This window comes from Onychostruthus taczanowskii, unplaced genomic scaffold (assembly GCF_017590055.1).
Source record: "Onychostruthus taczanowskii isolate IOZ18803 unplaced genomic scaffold, ASM1759005v1 scaffold8, whole genome shotgun sequence".
Taxonomy (NCBI): domain Eukaryota; kingdom Metazoa; phylum Chordata; class Aves; order Passeriformes; family Passeridae; genus Onychostruthus; species Onychostruthus taczanowskii.
Window position 1 is genome coordinate 7415174 of NW_024505892.1, and position 14546 is coordinate 7429719.

Sequence of the window (14546 nt, forward strand, 5' to 3'; positions counted from 1 at the left end):
CTTTTAAAGATAGAAGCACAGAAGAGAAATAATCCTAAAATGCATTTAAGTGTGATACCAAGGAAATAATTTCTTTAGCAATCTTTCACCAAGTTAGATTGCTGCTACAATTTAACTCAATACTTAGGAAGACTGTGTGTTTCATTGGAGAGTTACATTGCTTTTAAGAATGAAGAAATAATGGGCTGGGAAAAGTTTCAAACAGGTCTTTCTCAAACATTTCCTTCTTTGTTGGTGCTCACTTGCCAGAAAGTGCATATCCTTATCCTCAAATTCACCTCAGTCATGCCACTGCCAGAAATTCAGCCAATATTTACAAGATATCCAGATCCATTCATCGTCCTGCTCCCTACTGTCTTCTTGAAATTTCAGTGGAACACTCAGAGGTGTTGTTTGTTGACTTGCAATGTGAGATAAACCTGTCTCGCTGATGCTCATACAAGGTGCAGTTGGTGGGGATGACACCTTTCCTCCTGGCACTCCCAGATATCCAGGGATGGTGCATGTGCTTCGCACAAGGTGGGGAAGAACACAAGGCTATGGAAAATGAGTGCAAACTCTGCAGTCTTTGAAGAACAGGCAGTGTGAGAAAGGTGTCTACACCTCATACAAGCATTGGGAACCTTTCCCCTCCTTCCCCGTCCTTCACCAGAGGGTTTTTGAGCACAAAACCATCCTTACATACTCCACAACATCCAGGCAGTGGTAAGAGGGACCATCACCTGCTTCCCGACTCCTTCCTCTCCCCAGTCCTGGCTGATCTGCCTGTACAGGGCTGCACACAGCATTAATCTGTCAACTGGTGAAAAAACTCCTGCAAACGCGTTTCCCAAGTCATCCGTCAAACAATGGTGGCCTACCAAATCACCCCAAATAAGCAACTAATGCAGCACTGTCTTTTTAATTATAAAAGATTCTTATCAGCTTACCTGAATGCGTTTTGGGCTTCCCACTTGTGCCCTAATTTAATTACTTAATTACGAAGAATTAAGAGCTGGTACTTTCAATGTGCACTGAGAAGTCTCCTGTTCCTTTCATGCACCCAGTAATTGTTGCATTACAGATTTAGCAAAGGTGTATTGCAATTGCAGCAAAGTTCTAAACTTCTAGCCTGTTATTTCTTTTTCCAGCAGGCATTCATTTTTGCAGGACTTTAACTTATCAATGTCTCTTGTCATACACAATACTGCTAGCTCTCTACAAAGATGTAAAGTGTGAAATCACAAAATAATTATTGCTTAGCGTCATTTGGGTATGTTTTATGCACAAATATAAGAATTTGAATGAGAAAGTCATTAAAAGTCAGAAAAAAACCAACATTTAATTACAAAAGAAACTTTTTTAAATTAAAAAAAACCAATGGCACTAAACCAAAACCAAAGTTATTTAAGAGATCATAACCACAGGGTGGTTGTAATTTTATACTGAAACTGTTAGAAACAGCTGTTCCTATCATCTGCACTTTGCTCCTGATTAAAATAACACCTAGAGTTCCAGTAACAAGTAATTTTTTACAGAACTATAACTTATTACAAAAACACACATCATTTTGTATTACATGTCCAAAAAACCCCATTATATTTATTACATTAGGTTCATAAATGTTTACCTAAGCATTGTACTGCTTTGCTACTTTATTCCTTCCATTTGAAGAACAGGGAGTTTGTTCTACAGACAAAAGTAATTTGTCTTAGAGGATTTGCCCATAGTGGCACAGTGCTCTACCACGTGGGAATACCCAGCTAGATGGACCATCGAGGGCAATACAGTCACATTAGAACAATGTCCTCTTTTACTCATCCTGCTTTTCAGAATCAACCAGTGCAGTGCTTCCTCTTCATATGAGGACAGCCTTTGACTTTAAGAAACAATAAATATACATGGCCCCAAAATTGTTCATGTGCTGTGGATAACTAATCAGCAGATGTCTAATTTTTCTGTGACCTTTCAGAGTTCTATTTCACTGCTTGTACGTAAAAGGGAGAGTTCCAGTGGTTCCTTTGTCAACATAGGGCCCACATCCAAAGCTCAGCAGAAAGGTCCTTTATTCCTTTAATCGGCTTTGATCATGTAAAAAAAATGTAATTCAGTCCTTGATTGCATGTGGAATACTCCCTATGAGGTCAATTTAAATCTCTGTGTGCACTGAAAGAAAGTATTTCATTCCAAGGATACAATTTCACAGTAGTTACTTCAGGTAGTCATCACGCAGGTGTAAGCACTTGAGCACAGCTGAGCTAGTCTACAAATAAATTGTGAAGTGGTGCACAAGCTAGTGAGCCTAAAGTGTTGCTGTGGAACTGGGCTCTGGAGCTCCAGGCCACAGCTCTGTGCTGCAACAAGCCTCCTCAGTCAGGAATTCATTATCAGTGAATTCCATGGGGAATTCCACGGGAAGCTTTCAGTCCTTTCCTGAAAAGGGACAGACTTGCAATAGTTCTCTGTTGGACCACTAATTTTTAAAGTGGTTTAGACAGCATCTATCAGCATCAGGGAAATCAGAACTTCATTTCTAGCCTTGTCCAGGATAAACCAGATATACAGCCAATGGTAGGTAACACCGACAGTAGAACATTACACTGGTTTTGAGTGAAAGGTTTAGTGGTTTGCTACCCATGAAATTTAGGCTACAGTTTCCTTCCACAGTTATTTTATTTTTCCTGAAAGTTTTTATTATGCTAGTAACTGAAAAGTTTTGGCAGTTCACAAAACTCAATCTATCAGATGTCCAAAAAACCTGAAATTGGTGTATGTAACGTGGCTGTAATCACTGCTGAAATACCTAAAAGGTTTTTCTGGTGCATGACAATATGCCAGAAAGGACAATGCCAAGAGTAGTGAGCTTTAAAAAGACTCACTTTGTCATGTGATTCTTTCTTTGTTTTTTTCCTTCCTTTGTTTTTTTTTGGTAATAATCTCAAGAGCACAATCAACTGGAGTAAAAATAAAATTACTTAAAAGATCTAGCAAAAAAGCTGCATAGAAAGCATTTTCACAGTTGTTTTTAAATAGTTTTCATCAAACTTTAAATTAGGACTTCCAAAAACAAAATACATTGCATTGTAGTTTTCTCCTGTGAAATTCACACTTATTTGGGAAATTCATATGACTCGGTCAGGTATTTTTAATACTGTACCATTCAGAAGTGCTGATCAGGATTTGGTTCTCTATTGTACTAGCATTGAAAAGACCTATACGAACACAAAATGCTACAGAAACAGTTTGTAGGTCTCTAATATAAAGAGTTTAAACACCTGCTTGAAAAATAAATTCTTCTTAAACAACACCTACCAGATGGAGGTAGCTTAGTGCCATTAAAATATTTAAGGTACTTATATATAAAATATATAAGGTACTTATGCTTGTTTGAAACACGAGTGGGAAAACTGTGCTATCTCCAAAATTTTACTGCAAGTAAAACTGAAAGTTTACTAGTTATAACTGTTGGGTCACCATTGCCTTTTTTTTTTCTTTTTTTTTAATTGGATAAAGTTCTATTAATATACATAATGGTTGAATGTTGAAAGGACACACTATCCCTTTGAAACATTCAGCCGTACAACGTAAGTCCACAGGTTGGAGGTTTTGCCATTAGTTGTGATCTTAGCTCTGCTTAGGTTTTACAACCCACTCAGCATTTGGGTTGAGCTGGTATAGGTCCTTCATGTAGGTATCATCATCAAGACAGCGCTCTCCTAGAAACAGAAAAGACATGTGGTTACACCAGTACCAAAAGAGAAATGAAACAACTTCCAAAGTTCCTGTTACTGTTTTACTCCATGCACATTTTCAAAGTCTCTATATGGTGTTTAACAAAGCACAATGCACAAAAAAGTTGGAGATGCTCCTACTCTTCTAATCTGCCTTGAGGAGGAAAGGGGTAAGAGGAAGAAGTAAGGAGAGAAGGGGCTGTTCTACCTCTGTGACACTTTCTAGGTCAGATTCCTCACACAGACCATGCAGATGAGAACTCCCCTCTGCAAGTAAAAATGGAGCAATGTCCTGATCCTCTCATGATTATATCAAAAACTACATTCACATTTGCATAGAAGCCCATTAAAATTTCAGGTTATTTTCCTCTTTTTAAATGCTAAGTTTTTGCAAGGTTTTTCCTTGCTAAGAAGGTGTTACTCCCTCTCCTCCTACTCTTAAGTCAGCTGTTCTGCATAGCACTTGTAATAGTTGCTGTCCTAGGAGGGGAAAGTAGTACACTGTTCTTGGTGCACTACAGACAATTAATTTATGTCTAGTAGCAATGATGAAAATAGCATATGCTGATCCATCAAGATCTGCACATTCTTCCCATTTTCCTACAGGCAAAGCGTTACCTCATGCATTTGCAGCTCTGCATCACAGCTCCTCTCTTCTATTCTGCTATGCAACTGTTTGGGGTAGATGGCTTGTGCCAGGCAGACATTTCCAGTACTTGCACTCCTGAGACAGGAGGCAAACACAGGTGGAATGGTGCAGCTGAGTTTGTCAGCCAGCTCTTTGGACTCCCTGCACAGAGCAGGCAAGAAGGCAAGACTCCCTGCTCAACCAGGTGTAGTGTCCATCTGCTCTCTCCAGGATTTTAATCCAAACCTCTGTGACCAGTACTGCCCATGTTGCTGAACTAGGTCTTCTCCTCTGCACAGTGCAGCATGTCCACGCAGAGAGAGCATGGGGACAGCATTTTGCCATGTCCCTATCCAGCCAGTCCCGGGCACAAATCAGTGGCAGAAGTCCCATTCAGTGCCCTGAAGTCCTACAGTGTACTGACTACTAAAGAAATGTCTGCAGACTTCAGCAGCTGCATCTGCCGGAGGACAAGATGACAGCACTGTGATTGTTACAATTATGAGCATAAAGTGCAAGGACACGAGAGTGTCATGAACCTCTCAAGTCTTGTTTTGGGCTCCCTCTACATGAGTCAGCCACATTGGGAAGAGAGACAGATGGCAAAGGTCAGGACAGCTGGTTTGCTTAAACCTGTACGGCAGGTTAAAGGCAGGGAGTTTCTCTTACTTCAACTGAGACTATTAATAAGGTCTAATAAGGACTGATTAAAGTTGAAATCCTCTGGAAGTAAACCATTCAGACAGAGAAAACACTTAAGCTTTCTAATCTATGTCAAAACAAAACAAAATAAATCTGCACTTTCTCTAAGAGAAATGCAATTTCTGTCACATGTTTAAAGTAATAGTAAGTTATTCCAGTTTCATTGGAATTCTGTTACAAAACCTTTTTTCCTGCAATGATTACACCTCTGTAGAATAAACAAGATATTTATTTATTCTCCTTTAAAAAAGTCTTACATCTGGGATTGCAACCTGCTTTAACGGGCATAGGAAATGTATATAGACGCTGGATTTGCAAGAGAACATATAATACATTCATCTGGCACCCAACTATCTTATTTACCAGACTTAGTAAAAACACTAAAACATACCTGTTGCAGGAAACATAGGTAAGTGCTATTTTTAGTTAAGTCTTTTGGTTTAGACAAACGTGCAAAAAAATTCATTTATAATAGCAATTAGAATAAAACAAAAATGCTAGAAGTAGCAATTTACATATGGCATTGCAAAGAAGAGAAGTGCTGCAAGTAATTTTATAATGCCAAATAAGTTTAACTGGTCACAGTTAAGGAAAAAGTAAATGTACTACTACTACTGCTACTGCTACTACTACAATCTACTACTGCTTTCTACTTCTCCTTTTGTTTTCCTAAGCATATGAAAAATGCTTTGATTAGAAACTGATTTCTAATGCAAAAATATTCTTGCATTCATGGAAGAAAATTTTAGAACTGTGCTCAGAATTATCCTTGGCATTAACTTTGCTTATCTACTATTTACTTTAATCAAAAGGATCTGGAATAAGCAGACCAGGGAAGACTAACTGTTGGAAAGTTTTATTACATGGTCATCTTTCTGGCTGAGCATTTTTTCCCCCCCAAAAGAACTCCCCCCAAAGTGACACTCAAATGCAGAACATGAAGGAATGTAAGTTCACTTATTATGCCTCAATACAAAGAGATGAAGAAGATGAACTTCAAGAACCTTTGTATCCAACCTTTCTGTGCTTATTCATTGTACATACATATCAGGAACATCTGTTACAGCTGCCAACTTCCTCAGGGACAGATAGTAAGATACTACAAATATAATGATCACACCAACATCTCTGCTGCCTTCTCCGCAAGGTTAGCTGTCTGCCTTAGTGTCAGGGAGAACCAGGGACATGAATAAAAATGCAACCACAGTGAAGCCCACGGACAATGTGCCAAGGAATCCTGTTCTAGCAAAATAAGTTCTTCAGAAGCCATTCTTACCAATATTTCCTCCTATTTCATAAAGAAAGACCTCTTCTTTCTTGAGTGTTTGGACATTTCCACTGTGGGGAACAGAACACAATGAATGATGATATTACAAAGGTGCTTGTGGATCAGCCACCTAGACATGGAATTATGGAAGAAATTATGCTAATTAAAATCAGCACTCCTTACTGACACAATCAGTGAACAAGAATACCCTTGCATGCTAGTGCAAATGAACAGCCCTGCAAGTGAGCAATACACTTGAAAAGGTAAAATAAGATAAAAATATGAAGAAGCTGCAGCTTTTAGGAAAGAATTTCATTGTTATTAGCAAGTAGATTGATATTTACCCTCTGATTTTTCTTTTACTGCTGCAGCAAAAATAAGTATTACCCTCAAATAGGCCATATTTCAGAAAACGCCTTATGGTTGGGTGGGAAAAAACACATTCTTGCTGGAATTAATTGTACTGCGACTAAAATAAGTAAAAAACATAGAATGGAAAAATAAAGTCCCTGTATTACAAAGGGATTCTATTATTCTCACTGCTTATTTGTAATAATATATGCTAAAGCCTAACCAGAAAATAACTTTCCGACAATGGTGTAAAACTCCAAAAACAGCATTTAGGAAAAAGTAGCTTCTTAATCTCCACTAGTGTACCAGATTATTGCTTTAGATGAATAGCTAGATATGATGAACACATAGATTAATTTTATTTTTTTTCAAAAGATTGATTAAAATTTCTCCCTTTCTAAATGGATTTGAATGACTAAAATGCAGCTTTTGTTTTAAATAATTTAATGTGCATGACATTTTCACATCACTATACTCCAGTACTTATTATACTGTTATATAGAAATGCATGTCCTGGGGTGACTTTATGATGCATGTATTTTAAACATTTATATATATAAATGCATTATATATTTACATAAATGCATTATTAAAAAAAAAAAAAAAAAAAAAAAAATCTTTCTTCTTTCCTCATTCCTCTATTTTCTTGGAGTTCCCTTCTGACTTGTCCCCACAAAATTACAAAACTATTCCTGACCTATCAGATTAAATAGCAATTAATTTTTTACTAACAGCACTCATGTATTCCTAAAGGTTTCCTGAGCTTTAGTAACATTTAAAAGCATTAATTCCTGAAGCATGTATTTTGATAGCTAAATTCAGCCAAACAGTTCATAAACTGACCCAGACTTTGAGTATTTTAAAACTTTTTTCTTGATATAATAAATGAAGAGGCACTTCTCCCAGCATGATAACAAAACAAAGATGTGTTTATACCTTTTCTGGCTGAGAAACCTGGCTACTATATCACCGGCTTTCAGTTCTTCTGTCAGCTGTATTGCCATGGAAACTTTGGAAAGATGAGGCGCTTGCACCCGTATCACTCCCTGAGGAACATCAGTCTGCAAAGCAATAAGAGTGGTGGAACAAAGCTGCTAGCAGCTGGCTTTGATGAGCTTCTCAAAATACAGTATGGAATAAGTAAGTACAGTGCTCTGCACTTCACTATCTACTACACCTCTCTACAAACATGTGGTACCTACGCAGCAGTTCAGTAAATTACATCCGACCTTCAAAGCTCTTTTTAACAACAGAGAGAAGTTCAGAACAAAGGAACAGTAGTGTTTAATTATTTTTCAAAGATGTTAAGAATAACAATAACAATTATGCTATATTAAAAACACACTTTGGTATGATAAAAAGCATGTGACACCGATATGGAAAATTCTTGCTGCAGGCACAAAAACCAGGCAGTGCCCCCACACCAACCCTCTGCCAAAACTTCTGGAAGAAACCTGCCCAGTTCCATTTAGTCTGAACTTCCTGACCCAAAAAACCCCAACCAAACAAAATAGAAAACACAAAGTACTCACAGATCAGTCTACTATAAAGAATTTTTCTTTCCTTTTTGTAAATTTCATTTTTTAAAAACAGATATTCACTACTGCAGGTTTTTGTCCCTATTTCTTATTTTCCAGAATATATTCCGTTAGGCAACCTTCCCTATATAATAGTCTGACTATATAATGGATTTGTATTTTATTGCAACCCACAAGTCCTTGATGATGAATATTAATCATTTTATCTACAGAGAAGGAGGACAAAGGGCAGCTTTTCTGTTCCACTTGCAGGTACATGACATCTGAAGTTACAAAAGACGTAATTTATTTGTGAATAAGGTCCTAATTTTTGTTCCTGGAAATATTTCTATTCCTATTACATTATCATTTACCCAAACCTACTCATTTTGATAGGAAAAGAAAATAAGAGTCTCTGTATTCAAGGTTGATTATGACAGTTCATTGTCTCCTTTCCCACCCCACACCCTTCCATATTTACCCAACTGCAAGGCTGAACATTTTTTCTTCCATAAGCAATGAACAAATCTGGGCACCTGTGAATCTAGAATAGCTTCTCTGAAACCATCAGAGTTAAATGAGTACAGAACAAGTACAAACGTGAGCAGAATGAGAAGAACGGCTTCCTGAGAAAGCTGAAGGCTCGTTACTATAAAAATGATGAGTTATGGTAAGCAATTTTAACCAAACAATCCTTTTGTGTCCAGTCTTATTATTTATCGATTTAAAAACACTAGACATCGTAACTATTTCTGTCTAAAGCAGTAAGAATCATCATATTGAGAATTTTCTACGTAGTGATTGTGGAATCAAAGACTTGTAAGATTGCAAGAGATCTCTATGAGATTTCCCCTAGATTAACTCTAAATTTGTCACATCTGTTCTCTAAGGCCTCCACCTATGGAAACAGTGTCTATAGCCATCTGCTAGGTAGTAAATCCTGCCAAAAATTTTTTGCCACTTTCCAAACTTTTGGCATCCTGGCAAAAAAAAAAAAAAAAAAAAATCATTTGTAAGGACAAAATTATTGTTTATAGATGTCCCTATCTGGTCTTTCATCAAATTCAAATGGGCAAATTTAAACTAGCTTTCTTTTTTGTGTACAGTTCTTGATCATTTCGTCTCAGTTGATTTTAGTGGAGTTTCTCCAACTTTCAGCTGGATAACTTTTTTTTTTTTTTTTTTTTTTTTTTTTTTTTTTTTTTTTTTTTTTTTTGCTGCACAGCAGGCATATGATAAATTATTTATAAAGCAATCTACTTTGAGTGTTTGAGAAAAAGAACAAGAATGTCCACAGAGCTCTAACATTATGGTCACAGATCAAACAGAATACTTTGTTTATTCACAGAGAATCATTATTAGCTCAGCTAATTAATGCATTTTGCCACTTTCACCACCTGCATTTCCAGGAGAAATCATGCTCAGCTGCACAATATGTTCATGCTGCCAAACTATTGAGAAAACAGAAACTGAGCCCATGCACTGTTCAGGTTGGTGGGAAAGAAAATGAAATGAAAGAAAATGTGGCCTAAAACCTCTAAGAGCTGAACAACAGGACCTATTCTCTGCACAACACAGTCCAAAATACTCCAGGTGAGGGGCTCCATATCACAACATATTAAGATATGAACCTATAAGAGGACTGACAACACACTGAAGAGTGGGTCACCAATGCTACTCAGTTTGCAAGTTTCCTTCCCTGCCTCACAGAGCCTCTCAGGTCAGATTTAAAACACTGCAACCCCTGGCTGAATTAGGTACTTGCATTATTAAAAACACCTGAAGACAGCACATCCTTACTTGATGGAAAATACATTGGCCTACAACATTTATTCTGCAGCAGGCACAGCAGTCACCTGTGAGGTAGTAATCTTCTTCAAACCCCTGCTTTTCAGAGGGGCTTGGAATCTATATAACACAGAGAAGAGCAGCTGCCTGGCTATAGGATCTGGGGTAGATCTTTTCCAGTTTCTTCTAATCCATTTTTCATGACCCACTTAAATATTTTTCACTCTAGGTGCAGAGAGAAATGTAACTATGCAATATTTTCACTAATGAAGGAATATTATGCATACTAATTCAAGGTGCAAAGTATACCAAGCAGGTATAGGGCATGAACATTATGAAGAACAAAATTGATTTTCAAAAGGATCTTGCTACATGAAAGGCAAAGGCTGAAAGAAATGCAAAGCAGTTGTTCTCTTTGGGCTGCAAAATATTGCACCTAGTTTGGGACAAAAAACTAGAAAACCGTACACAGAAATTATTTAATGGTAGCAATATTTTTTAGTAAATAATCTGGTACTGCAATGAGTGACATATTCAGCAGGAGTCAGAAAGGTTACTCTGTGTAAATTCATGCAAACAGAAGGGCTGTGGGATACAATGGGTTTTATAACCTGCAGTAGCTCAGCCCAGTGCATTGCGTTGTGCTGCTCACATGATAGCTCCCTGTTTTGGAACAACTGCACCAGGCAGAGGAATACAATGACAGATGGTAGAAATGTGGTTAAAGGCAGTAGGTAAATTTCCAGTCCTGAGGGCATCTTTCTTTGTCTGTCTAGAGCATTATTCAGCCCAACACCAACACAAAGACTTAATCCCCAACACTGACTTGGGGCCATAGGTATGCATAGGTATCCCAAAAAGCAATTAACCCTCACAAGCCCTCTAATACGTTCAACACTGTACAGAGATCGCACCTGTAGTTTGCAGTAAATGCTTTTTAACCTCTGTCTCAAAAGGAGAAATGTGATTGATAGAGAGGCCTCATCAGAGCTAAGATGAAATTTTATCCAAATTAACTGCTAATAAGAATGCAGATACGGAATTATTTCTGGAGAATATGGAGGTGACTCAGGTTCTGTCCATCTATGTTGAACCATGTAGGGTGCCACAGCAAGTGTTAGAAAATATAAATTTTTCCTCATCTTTTATTCAGCAGCACACAAGGTAATTAGTTGTTTTTTTTAAAAAAAGACTGGATGTGGCACATGGAGCCATGGTTTAGCTGAGGTACTGGGGCATGGATTGGACTCGATGACCTTTAAGGTCTCTTCCAATCTAGTGATTCTGTGAATTCTGTGAAGGTTTCAAAGAGTTTCAAACATTTCCCAAGTTTCCATGGAGCGGGAAATTCACCACATGTATGGGTGCCTCACTTGCTGCATGATAGTTAAATATAATTCAAGAACTGCACAGGAAATTTACCTCATAGGTAAATTAAAGCAGTATGAATTGAAAACTAGGGAGAAGGAAAACCCAAACTAATAAATTTTCCTGAAAAAAATGACACATTTCTTTACTTGAAAAATGTATAAATTGTCATTCACAATGAAGCCTTATCAATTTGTGAATATGATTTTAAGACTAATATGTTCTCAAGCACCCAAAATTACTGAATGCTTGCAATAAGCATGAAGGATTTGTAAAAAAATTGTACCATTTAATTTTGACAAAAATCTCCACAGAATTCTAGGGCTTAAAGAAAATCATTGAATAGTAACTTTACATTTACATTTGAATAAGAATATTACACGAGGCTTCAGTTCTATATCCCCAGTGGATTAGAAAGGCATAATTTACTCTAAAAGACCTCAGCCCTAACTCCCCAGTGGATTAAAGACATATCTTTGCAGTGAATTATAAAAAAAATCTAATATCTGAACTTGAAACAGCATTTACTTTTTTCAGTGTATTTGCTGTTATTTCAGTGTTGAACACAGGATGGCAGCATTAAGTGAATCACATCTACTCAAGTGAATTCAATTCAAAGAATTCTTTTCTTATTAGACCAAGAAAAACAAATTCCAGTGTTTAATTAGCTTTATTTTAAAATCATACGTATATCATTCTGTGTAAAGATTCCTGCATATAGACAAAGATGAAAGTAAGCAAAGTGATGCCTGGGGAATTAATTAATTTTGGACATTAAGATATGTGTCAAATACTGCATAAAAAATGAGGTAGGAACACTGAAATACAAGTCTCCAGCCGTTCCCGGATATATAGCATATTCATTTGCCACATTCTATTTGCTTTGGCTTACAAGTTTAAAAAATGTCTTTATACGAATATGACAACCCTTTTTTTGCTAACAGTCTGACATGCACACACGCTTGGTGAGAAAACCGGACTGCTCGGAGCAGACTGCATTTCTACCAGCGACCACAAGATGACTCTGCCTCACCAGAATCTTCACTGTGATTTCAACCCACAAGGGGGTACTTTCATACCACCCAAATGAGAGATTCTCACACCACCCAAATCTGACACGTTTTCATTATGGTATCAGAATACACGTATTTGGTATTACCTGCTCGTGTATTTAAACTAACTTTGGAACAATGTACTTCAAATGCTTTATAATTAAGGTAGTATATTGTATAGGCCAAAAAGTTTCAAAAAATTGTAATTATAAAAATTATCAACAATTTCAACATGCATGAGATATATTTTTAAGGTTTTGATGTCAATGGGAACAGCTCAAATAAAATCTTTCTGAACTACCAGAAAAATTAACACTACAATTGTCACAGGATTATTGTATTTTAAAAGTGTGAAGAGTGTTATGCTGAAACTTATGCCTTGACATCACTGATGGGTATGGCAGAAGCCAATTAGCTAAAGGAGAGATACTGAAGTGTGGGTTATATACACTGGGGTAGGCTGGCAGTAGCCACTTGGACAATAGCAGCATAAGAAGCAGTTCATCAGTTTTTCATGTTTGTTTCATCCTTTGGGGTTTCTTGAGTTGGGCAGGTGGTGCATGTTCTAGCTAACCACTGGAAAAAGAGCTCAGCGCTTATCATTTTTCAGAACAGAAATATTCTGAAAAATCAGTAGAAAACAAAAAAAAAACAGTACAATCCTCTATATGTGTCATGCCAGTAACCCACGAACTGTGAAATTGACACTGACTTGCTATCGATTGAAATTCTCAATTAAAAAAAAATATATATATCCCCTCTGCTCTATCCACTTTTTCACTAAAAATTACTATCCTATTAATAAAGCATTTCAGATGTATGTTTCCTTACATCATTAGGAGTCTTCTCCTGTTTCTCATGCTTTTCCCGGTCATATGCCATCTTTTTCAGAAGTTTCTTCATAGCTTTGTCCTTTTTCTCCTTCTTCTGGCTTTCGGTTTGTTTTCTCACTTGATTAACAATAAACTTTGGAATCTAGATAAATATAGAGTAAGCAGGAATAACTACATAATTTTCTTACCAAAATTTTTAAAGCGGCCAGATTATCAGGTAGAATTCAAAAACAGTGTTTCTTTCCAGTACAGATTATGATGTAACTGTAACTATAAAAAAATAAATACAGATTCAAATAATATGAAATTGTGAAACAGTTTTAAAACCACTCCATTTGTGATAAAATATTCCATTCAGTAATTTCTCAGGGAAAGAGAGGTGGAATCATACAGGGTTTTTACTTTTGCCAGCCAAAAACATTCACTTGACACTTAGTATGTAAAACAATGCTAATTACTTTTCCTCACATGCAGCAAAGGTCAAAATTATTTCAGTTGCCGACAAACAACACACATCCAACTTGTCCAGTTTGTCTAAGCTAGAGCTTTGCTTAAGACCATGACACAACTTTATGCTTTACCAAAACATGTTTTATATAATATTAAGTTCGGCCCAAAAGGGCAATGAGTTCAAACACTGTGTTTCTTGCTCATATTTCTAAGGCAAAAAGAATTGTCCACAGCAATATATACTGATAGACAAATATACATAATCCCCAAGGACTTATTTTTGAGTTCACCTGTAGTACATACAATAGTAAAACTCTTAACCACCAGAGCTTAAAATTAGATGTAATATTTTTGTTTTGCTCCCATAAGAGTTACCTATGACCAAGAACCCAGCTGGATTGGTCTGATCCTTTTCTAAATCATGGATGTAACTTCACATGACTTCTCTATTCAGACACCCTGTTGTGAAATTTATCATCCTCCAACCCCCGCTTAAAAATACACTTACTGTCCAGAGAAGTGTTTGGTACTGAATCATAAAGCGCATGACATTTGCTGTCCCAGCTGCCATAACAAACTCGCTTTGCTCAATAGTCTTTGAGCCAAATCCATGAAACGTGAAAAGGTTTGGGGCCATCACCATCGCAACATTCTTCAACGTCATCTTATTTTTGTCTCGGTGATCAATTACCCTTTGGAGGAATTCAAGCAGTACCTGAAATAAGAGCAGAACTTTCAGCTCAACCCTGCGTGTGAAAAGTGAAGCATGTGCAGAATTCAAAATGAACATATCAGTGAAACACAATGTTGCATATTTTTTGGAAAGAGCTCTTAATTGCTAATAAAACCACATTAAAAGCAATTAATAATAGAAGTGTGA

The 14546-nt window shown here is 36.9% G+C and overlaps 1 protein-coding gene across 4 annotated transcripts in view; it reads right to left on the bottom strand.

Moving 5' to 3' along the window:
- Nucleotides 1-1224: 1224 nt before the first annotated feature.
- ARHGAP18 (Rho GTPase activating protein 18) overlaps nucleotides 1225-14546 on the bottom strand; it is a 92531-nt gene continuing 79209 nt past the window's right edge. For 3 of the 4 annotated variants that reach the window (XM_041423933.1, XM_041423931.1, XM_041423935.1), the window contains exons 11-15: nucleotides 14175-14381; nucleotides 13215-13358; nucleotides 7595-7719; nucleotides 6317-6378; nucleotides 1226-3695 (exon numbers count right to left, since the gene is read on the bottom strand). In XM_041423933.1, the coding sequence (XP_041279867.1) occupies nucleotides 3604-3695; nucleotides 6317-6378; nucleotides 7595-7719; nucleotides 13215-13358; nucleotides 14175-14381 (630 nt within the window). In that variant the 3' untranslated portion in view covers nucleotides 1226-3603. Of the gene's footprint in view, nucleotides 3696-6316; nucleotides 6379-7594; nucleotides 7720-13214; nucleotides 13359-14174; nucleotides 14382-14546 lie in introns of all 4 variants that reach the window. The other variant, XM_041423932.1, reaches the window with a different exon arrangement.